At 38.4% G+C, this 22,711-nt stretch overlaps 1 protein-coding gene across 1 annotated transcript in view; it reads left to right on the top strand.

The window, feature by feature from the left end:
- The window catches only part of LOC134671409 (dopamine D2-like receptor), a 54,866-nt gene that overhangs the window by 18,347 nt on the left and 13,808 nt on the right, over positions 1–22,711 (top strand). The window contains exons 2-5 of the mRNA XM_063529263.1: positions 9,522–9,631; positions 11,187–11,439; positions 15,594–15,781; positions 21,425–21,520. Of these exons, the coding sequence (XP_063385333.1) occupies positions 9,522–9,631; positions 11,187–11,439; positions 15,594–15,781; positions 21,425–21,520 (647 nt within the window). The remainder of the gene's footprint in view (positions 1–9,521; positions 9,632–11,186; positions 11,440–15,593; positions 15,782–21,424; positions 21,521–22,711) is intronic.

The raw sequence follows: 22,711 nt of genomic DNA on the forward strand, positions 1-22,711 counted from the left end.
TATTGTAAAAGGCATATCCTGAGGTGGAACTGCGATTTGTAAAATTTATTTGTTTTACAAGGGGGCAAAGTTGTTATTTAACCGCTCGTGCTAGTATTGATACCCGAGCAAGCAAAAGATTCCAAAATTTAACCACGAGCGTAGCGAGTGGTTCGAAAAATGGAATCGTGAGCTTTGCGAGTGTTTCAAAGCACGAGGGTTAAACAAAGTGTGAAACCCCCCGAGTGATACCCAAAATTTTTCACCACACGTCACACCAATACAAGGACAACCAAAAGCAAATATAATGTAAAATATCAAACAAAATCAAAGCAAATCAAATCCAAATGAATGTTATTAAATATTTATCATCCAAAATCATCATTTTAAAAGTCAATTCTACCAGCAAACAAGAAAACAACTCAAAATTTGTGCATCTGATTACTTCGCCTCACATATGAATAAAATGCAACTTTGCTATCCGTTTTTGCAGTGCAAAGTAAGCCTTTCCGAGCCGGTATGGTGAAAAATCTGTTATTATTTTATTACTTGATTATTGAAATCAAGTACCATCACGCTCCGCGATTGTTACGCCATATAGGATCCTAGCTAAATTGGTTGTTCAATACTTATACTTACTTGCTATATAATTTCCAATTTAGCAAGAACCCCAAATGGCATAACAATCCCGTGTGGTGACTGTAATATAATCAGTTAGGTACAAAAACAATAATAACATATCAATTTTCTATTTTTAGGGTTCCGTGCCCAAAGGGTAAAACGGAACCCTATTACTAAGACTTCGCTCTCCGTCCGTCCGTCCGTCCGTCTGTCACCAGGCTGTATCTCACGAACCGTGATAGCTAGACAGTTGAAATTTTCACAGATGATGTATTTCTGTTGCCGCTATAACAACAAATACTAAAAACAGAATAAAATAAAGATTTAAATGGGGCTCCCATACAACAAACGTGATTTTTGACCAAAGTTAAGCAACGTCGGGAGTGGTTAGTACTTGGATGGGTGACCGTTTTTTTTTTGCTTTTTTTTTTGTTTTTTTTTTTGCATTATGGTGCGGAACCCTTCGTGCGCGAGTCCGACTCGCACTTGCCCGGTTTTTTTTCTCCGTAATACCCGGAAGTAACGAAAGTACGAAACTACAAAACTTCCCTAAATCCTGGACCCGTAATAAATTAAAAGTAATTTTATAGCACAAAATAAACAATTTACGAGCACATTGATCAAGGAGGGCCGAAAGGGGTGGGATTCAACATTACAAATCTTGTGACATAACATATGGCTGTATATCAAAATATGTGATAAATCCCTAGAATAAATAACTATTGAATTTACATTTTTAACCGACTTCAAGATTTCAAAATAGGAGGTTCACAATTCGTTTGTACTAAGGTTTTTTTTTAATGTTATTACGTTAGTTACTCCATAACTCCGTCATTTCTGGACCGACGTTGAAATTGTAAGTACCACCTACACACATACAGATTGGTCCCGTTTTTGTCAAAACCCAGTTCTGATGATGGAGTCCATGGGTATTGAAATCATCCACAGATTTAATGCTCAGTAAAAGGGGTTTAGCACACAAACCACTGCTTCCAGTAATATTTCTTTTATTACAGCGACATACAGGATTAATTATAAGATTACAAAAAGAACAAATCCAACATAACCTCGGGCAATGAAGCGCCGCCAAAATCTGACAGTTCTCCCTCAACAAACATGACCATAGATACAATAACCAAAAAGTATAAAGTCAGGTGCATATTACATGTGATTATTATCAGTATAAAGTAACATACAGGATATCAACTATTGTGATGCTTACAACTCGGCCGTCCTTTTATTTATAGTGAGTCCTCTCACTAAAAACAATTGTACATGAATAACAACAGCAATATATCATAACAATTTTATAGATATCAAACAAACATTCATAAGAACAGTTTTTGTAAACTTCTGACTATAGACTTTTATTAGTCAATCACACAACCAATGACTAGTTGCATATATTAACCTTATTGAGAAATCAGTCTTCACACTTCACAATCTTCACATGCTATAACCTGAGATCATATAAACACTAAACAGTAATTTAATACAACCCGCACCTGGTAGCATTAATAGCCTTCTTTCAATAAACTTTCAATACATATGAACTAACTTACAGTCTTGGTCTGGTCTAGACATCTGCCAAAGTATAAGCCAACATTAACATTCACAATCTGCCCTCAAGGCCTGCTCTAAACAGTATGGCAAAGTATAAAACGTCATAAACAATGACAGTCTACCCTTATAAGGCCTGCTCTAAATAGTTTAGCAAAACATAATTCATCATAAACAATCACAGTATTAAGACCATTTAGGCATGCTCTAAATAGTTTGGCAAAACATAATTCATTATAAACAATCACAGTATTAAGACCTGCTTTAAATGATTTGCAAAACATAATTCATCAAAACAATCAGTCTGCCATTTAGGCCTGCTCTAAATAGTTTGGCAAAACATAATTCATCATAAACAATCACAGTATTAAGACCTGCTTTAAATGATTTGCAAAACATAATTCATCAAAACAATCAGTCTGCCATTTAGGCCTGCTCTAAATAGTTTGGCAAAGTATAATTTATCATAAACAATCACAGTCTGCCATTTAGGCTTACTCTATAGTTTGACAAAGTATAATTCATCATAAACATTCACAGTCTGCCCTTAAGGCCTGCTCTAGATATCATTCCAAAGTATAAATTGTTATGGCCTGCTCTAGACTTGAGTTGTCTAGACAGTCTGCCATCACGGCCTGCTCTAGAAGACAGTCTGCTATCAAAGCCTGTTCTAGACAGTCTGCACATTCATACCTAATTAATTATTTGAATTAATTTGTTTTGGCCTGCTCTAGAACACAGGCTGTTATCAAAGCTTGCTCTAGACAGTCTGCACATTCATACCTAATTAATTATTTGAATTAATTTGTTTTGGCCTGCTCTAGAAGACAGGCTGTTATCAAAGCTTGCTCTAGACAGTCTGCACATTCATACCTAATTAATTATTTGAATTAATTTGTTTTGGCCTGCTCTAGAAGACAGGCTGTTATCAAAGCTTGCTCTAGACAGTCTGCACATTCATACCTAATTATTTTAATGAATTTGTTATGGCCTGCTCTAGAAGACAGGCTACTATCAAAGCCTGTTCTAGACAGTCTTCCTAAGTATAAATCATCATAAACAATCACGACCTGCCCCAGACAGTCTGCCTTCAAGGCCTGCGCTGGACAGTTTGTCAAAGTATAAACTAATATGTATATATATTTATTTGGATCAGACAACAAGGCCCATATTACAAGAACCTAACTTTGCCAAAGCATAAACTAACATAATAAACAGTCATGGCCTGCTCTAGACAGTCTGCCATTACGGCCTGCACTAGACAGTCTGCCAAAACTCAACGGTTATATTCTAGATTCATAATATTAATATAATAGCAATCTTGTCAGCTAAGAGTCCAAAACAACACCTGTAGATACTCTCGCTGGTCGCTGGATCAAGGATCAGATGCAGAAGGCAGTAATCTTGGACACGGCACGTATGTATGTCGGTTCCTCGCTCTGTGGCCCTGTCCATCGGCAGCGTGGGCCCTGCCCACTTCTGGCAGCACCGTCTTAACAGTTTAACCTCCTTTACTTCAGTCAGCTCTTGCTGCGAAGCCCTCGCTCATTATCAACTTCATCCATTCAGCCAGGTTACCAGCGTTGTAACATAAAAAAAAATAAAAACAAATGTTATAATTATTAGCAGTAGCAACGATCATTTTAGTCTCAGTCCTCGTCAACAATTTAATCATTGATTATACACATGGAATCAGTCAATCATTACCATCATCAATTAATCTTACTATACACGTCATCTATATATCGTCATCAAAGTGGTCAGTCAAGCTTTATCGCCGACATTATCATCGAAATCATCCAGCTCCGTTTTTATCATCGATATGACCAGTTATTGACCCTATCATAGTCATGGAGCAAACATTGTCGCCGACATCGACACTTACTTAACTAGTAGACATGTTCAGTCATATACCTACATCATCATCATTATCGGACCTCTGTTACCTAAGATCTTCCTTAGCGTTATAAATAAAGTATTTGTATTAGACACCTACTCATCGTTACTAAAATTGTAATTAGACGTCAATGTCGTCATGGATATCAATCATTATCTTCATCAAAAATCCTCAACATTAATAAAATAAAATAATAAATATTCATCAATTTATCAACTTTGAGAAGATTACATTTAAATCATGTTTTATTTTGTTGAATTTATATAAACAGATATTTATTCAATAACCTGATGGTCCTGATGTTTCGTCCTAAACTTCGTGCAACATTTCACCATAGTAATATTCAGCCACAGGAGGATGGTAAAAAACACAACACTAAACCTCGGGGTCACATGCACCCGGAAAGAAAAGGCTCCAAATAGGTACAAGCGTATACTACACCGAGTACACCGTAGCAAATACTGGCGTCATTACCCCACCTACTATATTATTGAAACTATTGGAAGTAATTAAATTCCAATATATTTATACACCTTTTTTTCTAATAGTTAGAGCCAATCGGCTATGGCTGTAAAACTGCAACCATAAATGTTGTGTTTATGAATCATGGTTCACATGGTTAATATCACCAACCTATTTCTCTTGTCATCACTGTGTCTTCGTCATAAAATCATAAATGTACCATGTGTTAAACCTAACAATAAACCAAATTTTAAGGATACTTTCAAAGTTTAATGAATTGAAAAGAAATGTAAAATAAAAATTAACTCCAAGTTACTTCTACACAGCCTACTTTATAAGGCTTCTTTAAATTTGAATGTTATATACTTTTAGATTCGTTCATTCAACTTACTCTGGTGTTGAGTCTTTTGTTTAAGTCAGTCACAGACTTTTGCACAAAACCATACTAAAACCCTGCACTAAAACTTGTGACATTATTTGTACCCACTCATCGACCTTACTCTTTAAGTCAATTTTCAATGAGAATTCTTTAAGTCTTGTCTTTTCAAACAGGCACTGCTCTTGCCAACATTTTAATTTTATAAATGGACCCTCTTATAATTGATAATGTATACACAAGTAATCTGCTTTTGCATTCGACCGACACTATTCCTGACCATTACCCACCTCTTAGCAACCTAAATTCCACAATTTATGACCTCTAGGATCCGTCCATTTGATTAACTTAATTAGGCATCACCAGCTGTTAAGTTTTTATGCAAATGAAACCATAAAGCCACAAATAAATTGTATTTCATAGCAACAATAATTCATAGTTTCATTTGTGGTTTATTACTGGATTGTAATCATAATCATTTTTCATCACAATCCATGGTATTACAGATGTATAACTGTACTATTTCAACTTCGCATACCTAGTCAAATTTTAAAAATATAACTGAAAACTATGCAATATTATTAGACAATAAATATTGTGTCAACACCGAAAAGTAATTTGTTCTTGTTTAGCCAATCCCGTACAACAAACGCTTTCACTAGAGTCATTAGACCTGCATTAAATTTATAAATTTAGAAAAACAAATTTGAACACTGGTGTATACCTATTTTGTGCAATAAGGTTTAAATATAAATACCACTTGTCAACAATTCGAAGGTATGAAGTAAATATTCAAGAATTCCAAATAGAGTGAACTTATTCACTTTCTTTTAAATACCTACAAGGAGATTTTAATATGCAATGTCAGTATCCACAATGCGACCATGCATCATGTTCCCTGAATGATAATAATGATGCTTTGAAATTGTAACTTCTATTTTCAAACTTAATTCTTTGGTAAATTGATGTAAAATAATTGTGACACCATTAATAGTACAAGTCTCTTTTACATTTTGAAATATTAATATCATTAATGTAAACTTCCTTGATTTGTATGCGAAGTGCGTGAGGTAAGCCTGGACAATTTCCAAAAATTCTGCACATCTGTTTTTCATTTTTAAATTATATAAACCTTGCTCATATACAAAATTCAGGCTTCAGAATGAATTACATAATCTAATGAATTGGATTGCTGAGATGCATGACCTTTAAATAAATGTTATGAAATAGATGTGAAACTACCTGTGTCATTTCAAATTTCGAATTTATACTGTGTATAATTTCATTCATTCATTATTGTTTGTATGTGCTTCTCTCTAAGTATCCAGATTGATAATTTCCAATATAACAATGATATGAAACTAAATGCATGTACCTACCTATGTAGAATATACCATTCAATATCTTCAATTAACATTTTTTTTTTCATATACAAAAGTTTATAAATAATTTCTTTGTTGTCAAATCAAAAACTAACTTCAGTCTTTTATCTAAAATAATTTATATGCACATCCACCTATTATAAATTACCACCTATTCTGAATTAGAGACCGGAATATAGAAATAGAGCTATATCTCAATAAGTGTGGGGCTTGGTAAAAGCCTCTTTTAACTCTTTCCGTTGATAACCGTCATGGGCCAATCTACAATTCTAGCCCGCTATCAGTTTCTTCCTCTCATCTTCACTATCCTATCAATTCATCATGGCAATAACCTCTGTAATACCAATCCATAACATTTTATTGTTATCTCTTGCCATATATAGGCATTATATACTCATACATCATTAGAAATAAAATACCTTTTAGAGTCATTAGACGATCCAAAATAGTAATAATACCTAGTATATATTCACCTAATGTCATTATACAACTCAGTGTTAATAACTAACTTCACTAAGCACCTATATTGTACCTGAATACTGCACAATGTCATCCTTACCCTTTTGACTTCGTTCGTAACCATGTTGGCTCTGTGTCTCACCAATCTCACTGTGATGAAGCTGATGGTTGCTTGCTTGCGTTTTCGTCGAGATCTATTCTCATTGTATTCCAACGTGTCATCTCTCAGACCAAAAACAAACAATGACAAAAAAAACAGGGGTTAGTAACTAGATCAATACATAGCAAACGTCAAGTACTTACATTGCAAATTTAAAACACCTTTTATGGTAAGCAAATGAAACCAATTGTCAATCAAACAAACTCAAACTTTAAAAAAAAACAAACAACATACATTGCTACGCACCTCTGATCATCCTGTCCTAGCCGGTTTCGGCCTCGGCGACTGAGTATTCACTGGCTAGTGAGAACGATGATCGTGTCGATCGTGACCTCTCAGGTGGCTGACGTAGCCTATTTTTGCAGTGAATGAACATCCACATTCACCGCAGGGCTGCACACTTCCGACAAAATTGTAGTTTATGACCGCAGGTGGTCGGGCCTTTAACTCATCTTGCATCGAGTTCGACTCGCCTCTGCTCTTCAAAGGCTTGCACTTTTTATTCACTGTAAACCTCTACTTCTGCCGATCTTGTGCCGAAATCTCCCAGTGCGATGGTTCAATATAGCACCTCTATACAGGTGAAAACAATTAACCAATTTCTATGTGGGCATTTGAATTCACAATCCCGCTTTCTGAGTTGAAATCATCCACAGATTTAATGCTCAGTAAAAGGGGTTTAGCACACAAACCACTGCTTCCAGTAATATTTCTTTTATTACAGCGACATACAGGATTAATTATAAGATTACAAAAAGAACAAATCCAACATAACCTCGGGCAATGAAGCGCCGCCAAAATCTGACAGTTCTCCCTCAACAAACATGACCATAGATACAATAACCAAAAAGTATAAAGTCAGGTGCATATTACATGTGATTATTATCAGTATAAAGTAACATACAGGATATCAACTATTGTGATGCTTACAGTATATAATCGAGGCATACTTATATTTTTTATTTTCATTAGAAAATCAAGCATTTACATTAAAACCGGTGGCATACGTCGGTAGCAAAAGTAAGCAGTTTCCTTACCTATGGAAGCCTGCAACTCTAAAGCTGTTACATGCGCGTTGCTGACCCCAACACTACGCACCCTCATTGAACTCTGCACATGTCACTAGTTTTCAAGAAAATAAGTCGAATTTTCCCCAATGTTCTCGCTTCCCAATAGTGATGATGTTTGTCTAACATTCTACATCGCTTTAATTCACGTGATTTGAATTTAACATGAGTTTTTTGTCAATTTTTGGGATTCCGTGCCCGCAAGTCAAACGTAAGCCTATTACTAAACCTCCGCTATTCGTGTGTCTGTCTATATGTCAGAGGCTGTAGATTGAGGAACAGTAGAGACAAAGAAAATGTACGTATAAATAGAGAGCTCTCTCCTCAGTCAGTTAAAAATCACTTAAAACTTAAACCCTATTTAGACATCACATTGCGGTTTTTGATCGGTCGGTTGAATTGGACGTAACCAACAGTCCGCATTGTAAAGCGCCCTCCAGACTATGCGCGTGAATCGCGGGCGAAGCCGCGAACACGAGTGTGGAGTCTAGTTCGCTGATATGCGAAATCGACTCCAGACTCGCGTTCGCGGCTTCGCGCCGCGATTCGCGCACGAGTGTGGAGCGGGCTTAACTAAAACTGCATGCGAATTCGCGCGCCGTCTAAATCAGTCCTTACGAGGGGCAAACTGAAAGTGTTTAGAATAGAAAAAGCTGAAGTAATTAGGACGTTACTCTTTATTTTAATGCGTGCTTTATCTCTTTCTGACCACGCGTACAAATTTTCATTAGGATAGGATTACCCTGAAGCGCACACAGCTCATTCTTCCAATGCCTTTTTTGTATGGCGATTTTAGGTCCTCGGAGGTTTTGTATGAAATTCATGAGGTACCCATCGGGATTCAAGCTTTTTTGACACAAAATAATTTAAGCAAGATTTTTTTAACAGTGTCATATGAATAATGAGGGATATCAAAAACTACTGATATACAATTTTTTGCCAGTATTTTTTATTAACCGCACAACTTTGCGATGTAAACTTTTGACGTCACTCTTGAATGACATGCTTCTCTATGATATCCGTTGAATAACTACAAAAGCGATTAAATGTGTAATTTAAAAAATAAACAGATGTACAAGAACTAGGCTTCATTATGAGACTATAACTGAAGCCTACTGTAACTCTGTTGTTGGCTGAGCTCACAATGAAAATCGTTATAAATAGTAATACGTAAAAATTCTTAGGTCGAAATTGGAATAACGCTCGACGTACAATTTCCAAATTGCCATCAATCCTGAAACACAGATAACGACCAAATTGCATATACCTTAAAAAAAGTATAAAGAGTTATATTTTCATAAATAATATGCCTCTTTTTGTTATATGATCTCTAAGTAGCCTTTTCTAAGAACTTTCAGAGTTGCCTACGTATTATCGTTGTCAGTTCCTTTTTGTTCCACTTAATAATTTAGATGGCATTAATTTCAATCTATACTCAGCGACACCTATTGAGCTATCAATAAAACAGGGTGCCAGTCCAGTATCTCCCTATCCAATTTTTCGCGCAGTGTATTTTTTGTATAACTACGATGATGCTAATTTAAATATTTTGTTACAGTTTAATGGAGCATGGGGGCTGCCGGCCGTGGTGTGTGACTGCTACATCGCCATGGACGTGACGTGCTCCACATCTAGCATATTTAACTTAGTTGCCATCTCCGTTGACAGGTGAGTGACTAGCAGTCTAAAATATCATCTAATGGTAGCCGTGATATGTGACTGCTAATCGCGATGGACGTGACATATTCCACATCTAACATATTTAACTTAGTTGCCATCTCCGTTGACAGGTTTTGACTAGTAGTCTAAAATATCATCTAGTGGTAGCCGTGGTATGTGACTGCTACATCGCCATGGACGTGACATGCTCCACATCTAGCATATTTAAGTTAGTTGCCATCTCCGTTGACAGGTGAGTGACTAGCAGTCTAAAATATCATCTAATGGTAGCCGTGATATGTGACTGCTACATCGCCATGGACGTGACATGCTCCACATCTAGCATATTTAAGTTAGTTGCCATCTCCGTTGACAGGTGAGTGACTAGCAGTCTAAAATATCATCTAATGGTAGCCGTGATATGTGACTGCTACATCGCCATGGACGTGACATGCTCCACACGGTACGAATCATCTCAGCCATAAGACGTCTACTGCCCGAACATAGGCCTCCACCTTCGTAGGCCTCCCCCTTTATAGGCCTCCCCCTTCATCGGCCTCCTCTTTATCTCTAAGAAAGTTAATCACCTTTATACTAACTAGTACGAAAGTACCTATCTTAAGATCGAACTGTTATAATATTGATTGGAAGTGCAAAGGCACCTCCAGACGAAACACATTTGTATGCAAAAGGCAATTAAACGTGTCTGGACTCTCCTTTATCGTGAGTTAGTGTTATTATACCTACTTGGAGATACTGAAAACAAATTAGTTGAGCTTCATTGCAATTTACATATGCATTACAAGTTTACAACCTGTGCTTTACTTTAGGTACCTACTTCAATATAATGCTCGGAGATATAAATGAATTTACGTAATTTACTAGCCAGTCCTGGGAACAATGCCTCAGGCTAATTTAGGGCTAGATTTATGATTTATTTATTTTGTTATTTAATATCTGTTTTAATAAATATTAAAGAGTATGCCAACAATATTTACTAGTTTCAATTCAAATAGTCGTATTTGTCAATACGGGGAAGTGTGGGTGTGGCTACGGGATATGTGTAACTGGCCTTTATTTATACCAGGGCCTGTTTACACATTGATTAGTGTTAAGGATGACTATCGTTAGACCGGACCGTGGTCGGGCCGGAGCTTCCAGAACTTCGTTTTCTATGGAAAGCACCACGTGATGACCGATCGGCTGTCATAGAAAATGACATGTCGGACGCCACAGCCCGGGCACTGCCCGGTCTAGCATGAGTCATCCCTTAAGTGCGAGTTCATACATTTCCGAAGCAATTAGGGGATAACCTCGGTCTTGCAAATCGGTTAAATGCGTTTTCATGGAGACCGTTATAGCAACTACTACCACTAAAACTGTGAATATGTCAAAACTTATTTATTTATTTATTTTATTTATATGAGCCTAGAGTGTCCCACTGCTGGGCAAAGGTCTCCCTCCACCCTTTCCACGTATCCCGGTTTTGACCCGTCTCCCACCAGTTCCTATCAAAGGCATCAAGGTCATCAGGTATTTAATTATTAAACTTTATTGTCCACAGATACATAGCAGTAACACAACCTATAAAATACGCGAAACACAAAAGCAACGGCCGAGTGTGGACCATGATCTGCATAGCCTGGCTCGTCTCTGGCGGCATCGGGAGCCCCGTAGTCCTCGGTCTCAACAACTCACCGGACAGAAGAGTAGATCAGTGTCTCTTTAATAATACGGACTACGTCATATACTCGTCGCTCGGCAGTTTTTACCTGCCGTGTGTTATTATGATGTTCCTGTATTATAATATATTTAAGGTAAGTTCTTCTAGTTTGTCTAGCGCCTTACTCAGGTCAATTGGGTTGGGAGACCCGTACTTATAGTCTTCGATCTTAATTCGACGGACAGAAGAGTAGACCAGTGTCTGTTCAATACTAACGGACTACGTCATAATTATACTCGTCGCTCGGCAGTTTTATTTTACTTGCCGTGGTGCCGTGTGTTATTATGATGTTCCTGTATTATAATATATATACATATTTATGGTAAGTTCATCTAGAGTCCGCCTAGTCTAAGGCCTATCGGTGCGCGCGTTTCAAGAACCTTGGGTATGTTTTGAGACCCGTAGTACTCAGTATAGTACAATATTGTTGCTCGATTACACTTTAAAGGTTTATTACCCTTTTATTTCATTAAATTCCGAACAGTTTTTATTGAACTGTCTTGTTTCAAAATGTGTACAGGTGAAGCATTAAAGCTGCGTTTCACTTAACAATATAGAGTAAGTCCTGCAGCAGTATCATGGTCGCATTTTTATCACCTGTCATGCCATGCGTCACTCTTGCACTTAAATATTTGTTAGAACGTGACAGGCATGATAACAGATGATAAAAACCCAAACATCTTAGCCCTACTGTACGGATATGATGGCCGTTCTCTACGTGACAGCGTGACAAAGACTGTCCGTCACCTGCAATCGCGTAGTGTTAAAACTCAACGGTTATTCTATCACGTGTAGTTCTCGTAATAAAATGGGTGAGAAAAGAACATGATATAAATAGCAAGGGTAGAATTCTAAATTTAGAAACGTCACGTCTCATGTTTAATACAGTTAACGGGGGAAATGGATAGACGGGTGACGCGTTCATCACAATATGAACATAGGTATTCCTAATAATTTCAAGGATTGCCCAGCGGAGTGTACCTGGAAGTGTTTATCAATTTAATCCCGCCTCAAACTCAAAACAACCCGCACCTGAGTTGGACAGTTGCCCTCGTCATATTAATGCCACAGCGTACGATATGGGAACAGGACATTACCCTAGCGGCAGTACCGTCTTCACCATAAGGGCCCGTGCCCAGGGGGCCCCGAAGGATATACAGTAACAGTATATTTAATTACCCATAAAAAATAGAAGACCATAGTAGAAATATGTTAGTTTAATTCGCTTTCTTTACTTAATATACCAAAAGGGCCCCAAAATCTTATGTGCCCAAGGGCCCCAGCATATAGTTTCAGACGGCACTGCCTAGCGGTCTAAAATATTATAGTGAGAATAAGGAATAACGGTATTAATCTATCCGAAGTCTGAACTTATGTAAGAATTGTGATTTTATGTCCCATTATTGGTTCCACACCCATTATAGAGGTGATTATACTAGTTAAATATCTGGGAGACCGAGCTTTGCTTGGAAAACATATAAAAACTCAAAAATGTGCGATTTCCCAGAGATAAGACAGCTAGATCGATTTTTCGCCTTCGAAAACCCCCATATAACAAATTTCATCGAAATAGAGCAGTTTCCGGGATCCCCGAAATATATATGTAAATAAATATATAAGTATACAAAAATTGCACCTTTAAAGATATAAATAAATAAAATAAATAAATAAATATTATAGGACATTATTCTTACACAGATTGACTAAGTCCCACAGTAAGCTCAAGAAGGCTTGTGTTGTAGGTACTCAGACAACGATATATATAATATACAAATACTTAAATACATAAAAAACACCCATGACTCAGGAACAAATATCTGTATCATCATACAAATAAATGCCCTTACTGGGATTCGAACCCAGGACTATCGGCTTCGCAGGCAGGGTCACTATCCACTAGGCCAGACCGGTCGTCAACCGGGTATAAGATTCAATACACAGGTGCTTATAACAGCTTCCGTAGATCCGTGGTTGCCGTACTGTTCCAAACGGTACACTATTTCCTTCTGTTCCACGCACGTCACGTAGAAGCCGTCACTTTGACGTGCCCGTTCCGTCACGTCGCTCCTTGGACTCTAATCTCCAAGCAACAGGGTCCAAATTCCTCTGACACTTCTTATAATGAAATAGACCCGTCAAGTCTTGTGCATTTGTGGTTACGTTGGGTTGTCGTCACGTCGGTCATACCCGTATGTGACGTGATAGGTGCCGTGAAATGCCTAATCTTGGGAAATCCGTGTGTTTTACCTGAAATAAGGTCGGGTAAGGGTATCTGGTGTTTTAGGTGACATACTCGTGTAAGTTCTTATATAAGCTTGCAAGTAAACCTACAGAATATGTTGAGAAAAAAAATTACTACTAATAAAAACATATTTTTGATATTTGAGACACGTTTCGGGTTAGGTATCAAAACTAAAAGGAGAATATTTTGAAAATAATGTGATTTTTTTTAGGTGATATGATAATTAATAGCTTCAATTATTAAAGACATTTGTAAAATATTCCTAAAAATTCTTTGTCAACATATTTTTAGTGTAGATATATAATTCCTTAGTTTTTTTTAAAACTAAATTCCCGCCGGATTTACTTCCGCGAGCATCAAAACAAAATGTTGTTGAATAAACATCAGTAAAAATAAATTGAAAATGTATTTTCATACCGTGTGTAGTGTAATGGGACAGACATCAAAGAAAACACACAAAAATACACACCAGCTATATTTAAAACTTGTGATGCGTTACAGGGAAAAAGATGTTTTGCGTTGTCTGCGGCGGTAGCACGGTCGCATTATTGTTACCTGTCACCATGCCAGTCACGTTCTAACAAGTATGTAAGTGCGAAAGTGACAGGCATAGTGACAAGCGATAAAAATGCAACCATGCAGCCACCGCTGGACGTATATGGCACTCTAAGTAGTTATAGTTCACTTATAGTCTGTTTGAGATCCTAAAAACGGTAAAAAATAAAGATACTACTCTTAAAAATACGTGTGATACCTCATTAGATTCGTCATGATGTCTAGAAAAATGTATTCGAAGCGTGTATTAGCACACAAAAAATATCAAAAGTTATAAACAAAAAAAGGGAGGAAAATGTACTTATTTTTATTTCCCCAGTATCTCAAAACTATTAATATTTAAGAAACCAAAATTAATATTATAATAGAGGAGGATATTTTCAATCAAACATTCCATACATGCAGAACTGTATCTCCATTATTTATACTTTTTATTCATCGCTGAACACAGCCCTCCGCGCCTCATTTTCGAGAATTCGAGAAACGCGCGCGGCGTGAAAAAACGATTACGTAACATTAAATATAATTTTAAAGGTATTAAACATTCATTGAACAGTTTTAAAAATATATGGTGTATTTAAAACATGTCTACACATGTAATACTTGTAGAAATTTATCTTAAAGTTATCATCTATCAACAAGTTAGGCAATTGTTAATCAGCAAAATTTTCTCAAATTTTCTTCTTTATTGAAAACGACAAAAACTGTATAAATAACTATCGTAAAATTATGTCGCTTTCTAGAGCCTTTTTCATATACATGTTCAATAAGATGGCGTTATAAAAGTTTTGAAAAAATTAATAGTTTGGTTATAATATTGTTTTATATTTTACAATTTTACCTTGATTTTTAGTTTTTCGTCAATTATCTATTTATTACTGCGTGCGTGTATCAAGCAGCAGTTACGAGTATTACTTATTAAGCTGGAAACAAATTATCGGACGCGGCTGACGGACGCGGCTGACGGGCGCGACATAAAAGTGTGCACAGTGTTCGGGACGTGGCTTGCGGACGCGCAACAACGCTTAGTCCACAAAGAACTGTAGACTCCTTTAATTTGAGATTATACAGTAATTCCTTGTTGCGAACATACTTGATAATTCTTTCCTCCATTTTTACCGTACGCACGTCCAAGCTCTCGCGTAGTCCGCGTCCTTCTGGCGCAGCGCAGTGACGCGTCCCGCACCCCTTGCATACTCTGCATACCGTCCGCGGACGTTTTCGGCTGACAGGAACATCCAGCGCGCCAGATTTCTGTCGGATGTCCGAAGGCTCAAGGTCAGCACAAGGTTACGTCCACGGCTTACCTCCGATAGTTTGCACAGTTCAGTGTATATTCATTATCTAGATACCTATAAGTCGCGGCTGTGAGCCGCGTCCGTCAGCCGCGTCCGATAATTTGTTTCCAGCTTTATGATGTTTGTATTTACTTCAACTCTTTTGCTCCCTAGGCAATACGCCAGCGAGCGAAGAAGCAGCGCTCAGCAAAAAGCACGTCGTCAGGCATCGCTTCAGCTTCCAGTGGCACAGCGGCCGTAGTTATTGAAAACTTGGCACAGACGCCAAGGCTGCAGAGCACAGAACCTCCTACAAATACTGCTTCGGCTTCGGGCAGTAACGAGGATGAGGAGGACGACAAGTGAGTCTCTCTCTCTCTCTCTCTTAGTGTAGTAGCTGTGGTAATTAAAAACTTGGCACAGACGCCAAGGCTGCAGCGCACAGAACCCCCCACAAATACTGCTTCGGCTTCGGGCAGTAACGAGCATGAGGAGGACGACAAGTGAGTCTCTCTCTCTCTCACACGACTCTCTCTTAGTATAGAAGCTGTGGTAATAAAAAACCTGGTACAAACGCCAAGACTGCAGAGCACGGAACCCCCCACAAATACTGCTTCGGCTTCGGGCAGTAACGAGGATGAGGAGGACGACAAGTGAGTCTCTCTCTCTCACACATGACTCTCTCTTAGTATAGAAGCTGTGGTAATAAAAAACCTGGTACAAACGCCAAGACTGCAGAGCACGGAACCTCCCACTAATACTGCCTCAGCGACAGACAGTAACGAGGATGAGGAGGACGACAAGTAGGTCTCTCTCTTCCTCTCTCTCTCTCCCTCTCTCTCTCTTAGTATAGTAGCTGTAGTTATTGAAAACCTGGTACAAACGCCAAGACTGCAGAGCACGGAACCTCCCACTAATACTGCTTCAGCGTCGGGCAGTAATGAGGTTGAGGAGGACGACAAGTGAGTCTCTCTCTCTCACATGACTCTCTCTTAGTATAGTAGCTGTGGTAATAAAAAACTTGACACAAACTCCAAGACTGCAGAGCACGGAACCTCCCACTAATCCTGCCTCGGCGTCGGTCAGTAATGAGGATGAGGAGGACGACAAGTGATTCTCTCTCTATCTCTCTCCCTCTCCCGCCTGAGTTTCAGCAACGAGGATGAGTGAGACGACAATATTGTAGGTCTTTTATATATAAAACTTGTACTAGCTAATAACTGAACCAAGCAACCCTTTGCACAACAACTACCTACTAGAGAATGCCGCATCAGAATTTCTGTTGCTGTGAATTAATTGTCTAATTCTATCATTTTCAACGTTTTCAATGATTATTTCATTTATTTTATTTACTTTATAAACTTGGACTTTCGTTTAATTTTGATTTATTTCCTTTTTTTAATCTTTAAAGTAGAATATGGGGGATGAAGCCAATTCAGCAACTATGAAAAAGAAGATGGCTACTGAAGACGTTTCCTTGAACACCAATAGACTATACTGTGTACAGCGTACAAGTATAAAAATGTTCCAAACGAGGATGGTATGATTGGTAAGTGCCTAAGGCCCACTTGCACCATTCCACTAACCCAGGGTAAACCGGTTAAACCTGGCGTTACCATGGTTACCAGTACAATTTGACACTAGGTTAACGGTTTAACCGCTTAATCCCAGGTTAGTGAAATGGTGCAAGTGGGCCTAAGGCTGGTATTCCATTGAGGCGGAGACGAGCGTAGATGATAGGATTCAACCAATAGTATTCATTGTAATCAGGGCCGGATTAAGCATGTCGGGGCCCCTAGGCAGTGCGAGGCTCAGGGCCCGCTACAGTCGATTCTGCACACAGCATATTCAGTACAGGGAAATAAGATTGCGTCTTTTATTTCAATCTTCAGGCGTCGGCGGAGCCGATCCAAATCGAACGATGTCTTTTTCGCTCTTATTGCGAGGACAATCTAATTTAAAGAATGGATCGAAAAAAAACAATAATAAAGCATACTCATTATTAAAAGAATAAAAAATACTCATTAATTTTGACCCTATGGAACAAAATTTTATTTGATGAGTGCTGAGCCGCCGGGGCCAACTAGCCGAGGCGGGGCCCCTATTAGGCAGTTGCCTACTTTGACTTAGGGTCTCCCCAAATATATCGACGCGCATTCGGCAAAAGCCGATAGGAAAAAGCTTTATGTCCACGCAATAAGAGCGAAGAAGCCGACGACGCGTCGGCCGGCGCCGGCCGATGCGAGCCGAGCCGAACGACGACTTTTTCGCTCTTATTGCGCGGACATAAAGCTTTTTCCTATCGGCTTTTGCCGAATGCGCGTCGATATATTTGGGGAGACCCTTAGGGTTAATTCGGCCCTGATTGTAATCCATCAGAGCGAAGAAGAGATGCGTAATCCGCATCCAATGCTGGTTCCTTCCTCCTGTTGATTCCTAATTCCTGTTGATTCCTTTTAACTCTGCTCGTGTCCGCCTCCGTAGCCAAGCAACATATTTAAGTATAAATATTTCAACAGATTGTGTATAATTATTACTTTAGTACAGCGGTCGGCAACCTTTTAGCAACCATGGGCCACATAGTAGTTAACGAAGTTCACGCGGGCCGCACTTTGGTAATATTTATGACATTAGCAGACATTGTCGTTTGTCGATATTGCATACAAAATAGCCAGGGACGCTCGCGGGCCGCAAGCGAGAGGTTCGCGGGCTGTATGCGGTCCGCGGGCCGCCTGTAATTGCCGACCGCTGCTTTAGACAAATCTCTCAGCAAATGGTTTCTGGATCCTCCTGAATTTACTTAAGGTACCTGCTCTAGGTCCTATTATACTGAATAGATTCTTATTCCAAACAGCTGTTAGTTGTAGAATTGTAGAAACACAAAATACAAGTAAAACCGCAAACGGTACAGTTTACGCAACATTAAATTCAGATATATTTCAAGGAATCAACAGTCACGAATCGTTAACTCTCAAACGCTAATACTCCTTTCCATTTTAACTGCCCGCGCAAAGCTCAAAAAGGAAAGCAATAATTGTACAGAAACCAGAGACTAGTTGTTAGTAAAGACTCCAGTAACGTTGCGCCTATAACTCTATGACCGTTGAAAATGGCGAATGGAACAGTCATGCCTTTCGCAAGTGTGTACATAACTGAGGTGAAATTTTTAACATTTCATAAAAGAAACCCCAGGATAACGCCAAGGGCCAAACGAATAGAAAAAGACACGTGACTATTTTCTATACATATATTATTTAAGTATCGAATGCTGCTTTCTGTCAACCATTATCATCTTGACTAAGCCCCCTGGTTTATATAAACTCCTGTTGATGCTGATGTCCTTGTGTCATCTAAGCAATCACGAGGAACGTTAGAATTCTTGTGTGCCACATAAACGTCGTTTGGAATCAGACATTGCAGTTTCCGTCCGTGTTTTAGAAATACCTTTCCCCGTTTCCGTATTGGATGTTTTTTTGATCCGTAGGCGACTCGCGCCTGTCTTAACAATGTACCTAGTCAACGTGCCAATGGTTTACGCTCCGTAGCGAACGAAACGTAACCATCTCTGTGGCACTAATATGGTAGAGTGACAGAGAGAGATGACAACGCCACGGAGCGTAAACGATTAGCACATTAGCTAGGCACCCTGGGCCGATTCGGTATTTAAATTGATATCTATTAGATATATTTTAGACATCACCAAGATACGATAACGATATGTTTAAGATCTAACCTGTCAAATTTATTATTTGCGTGATTCTGGAGACACTCTTGAACGATTTCCTCAGGATATGACTTAGAGATCCAATTCACATCTAATAGATATCTTACTCTAACGTAAAAGTGACATTGGTTGCCCGAATTTCGCTGCAAAAGAGAACTAGTTGATATCTAAACTATAACGTATCTAGAATGGATCTAGTAGGTACGTGTCGTCTCTTGTGAATATCTTGAAGTTCAAATACGGCAGCCTATTCTTATTATTAACCTGTCCAGACAAGACACATTGACAGTCCCTTTCATTCTGAGCATTATTTTACTCAACTTTAACTAAAACTGTTTGTGAGCTTCGTCTTTGTAAAGCATACATTGAAAGTCTCTTTCAGTGTCGGAGCGTTTCGTTCAACATTTCTAAGCTAAAACTATACGGGCCAGCAATGTGCTTACTGGCTCGGAAATTATTAAATGTGAAAGTTAGATAAAGCACGCGAGCTCTTGACGAGAATGAGATATCATATCACATGTGAGGTTAGTTTTGTTACTTTTAAATCGACATCGATAAGATTCAGGTTTTAAGGATGACTCACGTTACACCGGGCCGGGTCCGGGCCGGAGCTCCCGGCGCTTACTTTTCTATGACAGATAACCGGTGATCACGTGATAGAAAACGAAGCGCTGGAAGCTCCGGCCCGGACCAGGCCCGGTCTAACGTGAGTCATCATTTGATTGGATACTTTAGGTATTTTTGTGTGTACTTGTCTGATTTCATAAAATTGTTTTTATTTTTAAATTATTTTTTATTTTTAAATGAAAATTTACAAAAGTCGGAAAGTATGGCTATTTTATATAAAAATGCAAAATAGTCGCGTTTGTCATTAATTTCTCGCAAAGCAGACATTGATAGTCTTTTTTACTCTCATGAGCGTCCGCTCAACTTTTCTATGCAGGCCGCGTAGCCAAGATGCCAATCGCTTACGCTTCGTAGCGATCGAAACGCAACTGTCACTGTCGCGCTAATACGGAAGAGTGATAGAGAGACATAATGCTTTTCGTTGTCGAAGCGATAGCGATTGTAACCTTGGCTAGGCCGGCTGAAACTATACGAGCCAGCAATGTGCTTACTGGCTCGGAAATTATGAAATGTGAGAGTTAGATAAAGCACGCGAGCTTTTGGCCGGAATGAGATGTCACGTGTGATCGAGGACGGACGTCGTGGTTTCTGGATCGAAGGTTTTATTTTGTTGAAGGGTTGAAATAGTTCAACCCTTCAACAAAATAGTAAGTATAGACTTGAGTAGGGTAGAATTGCCGTTTCTGGACCAGAGTAGGTATTTAAATCCCCCTCCAGGTCCCCCCCTACCTACCTACTCTGGTCCAGAAACGGCAATTCTACCCTACTGACTTGGCCAAGCAAATCTTGTCAGTAGCAAAAGGCGGCATGAAACTTCGCGGGTTAGCAACACTGTTTTCGAATAATTCCAAAATCGCGTGTCGTCTGTGTTTTATCTGTGGAATGTGGGTCATGAATGACAGCCATCTTGTTTGTTTACTTTCTGAATGATCGTAAATATTTGTAAAATTTGAGGTTATGATAATGACATATTTTGGTTGGATGTACATTGCTGCTTTACATGCCGGGTGTGGCCTGTAACACGAGCAAATAATTAAAACATATAGTGTACTCCTCTAATGGTGACACTTTTGTTCAACGACTTTTAAAAATTATGAAGTATTTAGACTTCCTATTTTTCATAGTTAAAGTTGAGTATTTTTCCTTCTGGCCTTGTTGAAACTAATTGTATCATGATTACCATCCACAAAATTTAATGTACACAGTACTGCAATAAATCATTCTTATTCTTATTCTTATTCTTATTCATACAAAATAAATATTATCTTCAATGGACGCCATCGCCATGCCATATCATTTGTGATTGACGTTGTTTGTCATGCCTTAAACGTAACAAAATTCGCAATACATTGCGTCTTAGACTAAACTTTAAAGTGTGTTAAAAATCAAACCACAAGTTATTTTTAAAAGTAGCTGAACAAATGTTGGTCAGTATGAGGATTACAGCCTTCAGTTAATTTTTTTGCTCGTATTACAGGCCACACCCGGTATATTATTTTCAAGGAGCTAAAGTGCGTGTTCAGATATTTTTGTGCACCTCGGCGGCTCCGATATATCTGATGGTGACTGTACTGTACGAATATTAAACCAAGCTATACATAAAATTTTAACTACAGAAAATATATGAAAATAATAATTTATCTCTCTCTCACAGCTTCGACAGAACAGAGATGGGCGTATACGCAGATGAGCTGGCAACGACGCGATCTGCAAGGTTCATGCTAGCGGCCGTTGTGGAGGAGACTGGCCTGTAGGTATACCCTTCTCTCTCGATACGACAGAGGTGGCATGGGGCATTCGGTTTTTCTTTCCAGCAGCAATACTTTTCTAGCCAGCCCAAAGCCATCAAACCAAATATGTTTCATACTTATTAAGTGACTTATAGTTCGTTTTTTTAGCATTAGAAAGAACTTGGAAGAAGGTAAGCGATCTTGATATGTCTTTTAATTGAAAAACCCTTTTTAAAAATCAATAACTATTACTTATAAAAGCAGAAGAATATAAATGATCGTATTAGATTCATAAATGTTACATATTTGCCGTAACTTATTTTTAAAATGTGTTTTTCAATTAAAAGACACATCAAGATTGTTTACCTTATTCCTAATGCTAAAAAAACGAACTATAAGTAGGGTAACTGCTATATGTAGTAAGTTATTGGCCACTACATATTAATTGGCCACTCTTAACAATAAGGCTTCAATTGGCTTGTTTCTTTCTGATTTGTTAGAAGTGGTCAATTACTATGTAGTGGATAATAAATGTAGCAGTCACCCTACTGTATAAAAACCGGGCAAGTGCGAGTCGGACTCGCGCACGAAGGGTTCCGTACCATAATGCAAATAAAAAAAAACAAAAAAAAACAAAAAAAAACGGTCACCCATCCAAGTACTGACCCCTCCCGACGTTGCTTAACTTTGGTCAAAAATCACGTTTGCTGTATGGGAGCCCCACTTAAATCTTTATCTTATTCTGTTTTTAGTATTTGTTGTTATAGCGGCAACAGAAATACATCATCTGTGAAAATTTCAACTGTCTAGCTATCACGGTTCGTGAGATACAGCCTGGTGACAGACGGACGGACGGACGGACGGACGGACGGACGGACGGACGGACGGCGAAGTCTTAGTAATAGGGTCCCGTTTTACCCTTTGGGTACGGAACCCTAAAAAGTATAACTGTATGAAAAACTTGTCACTTGTTGTATTAGAATCATTTAGATATATAGTTACAAAATGTTAACTTTCAAAATAAGCGCAGTATGATTTTGTAAAAATGTAGTAAAAAAGTTTTTCGTTTGTCCTACCTCGTTTTCCTCGTTTGTCCTAAGAAATCCTGCCAACTCATAAAAGTTCTCACATTTTATAAAGATTTTTTTGAAAAGAAAGTATAACATATTCTAACAAAGTTGGGCACTGTAAGTAAAACTTGGACAACTGTG

The sequence above is a fragment of the Cydia fagiglandana genome, chromosome 15, assembly GCF_963556715.1.
Source record: "Cydia fagiglandana chromosome 15, ilCydFagi1.1, whole genome shotgun sequence".
NCBI classification, from domain to species: Eukaryota; Metazoa; Arthropoda; class Insecta; order Lepidoptera; family Tortricidae; genus Cydia; species Cydia fagiglandana.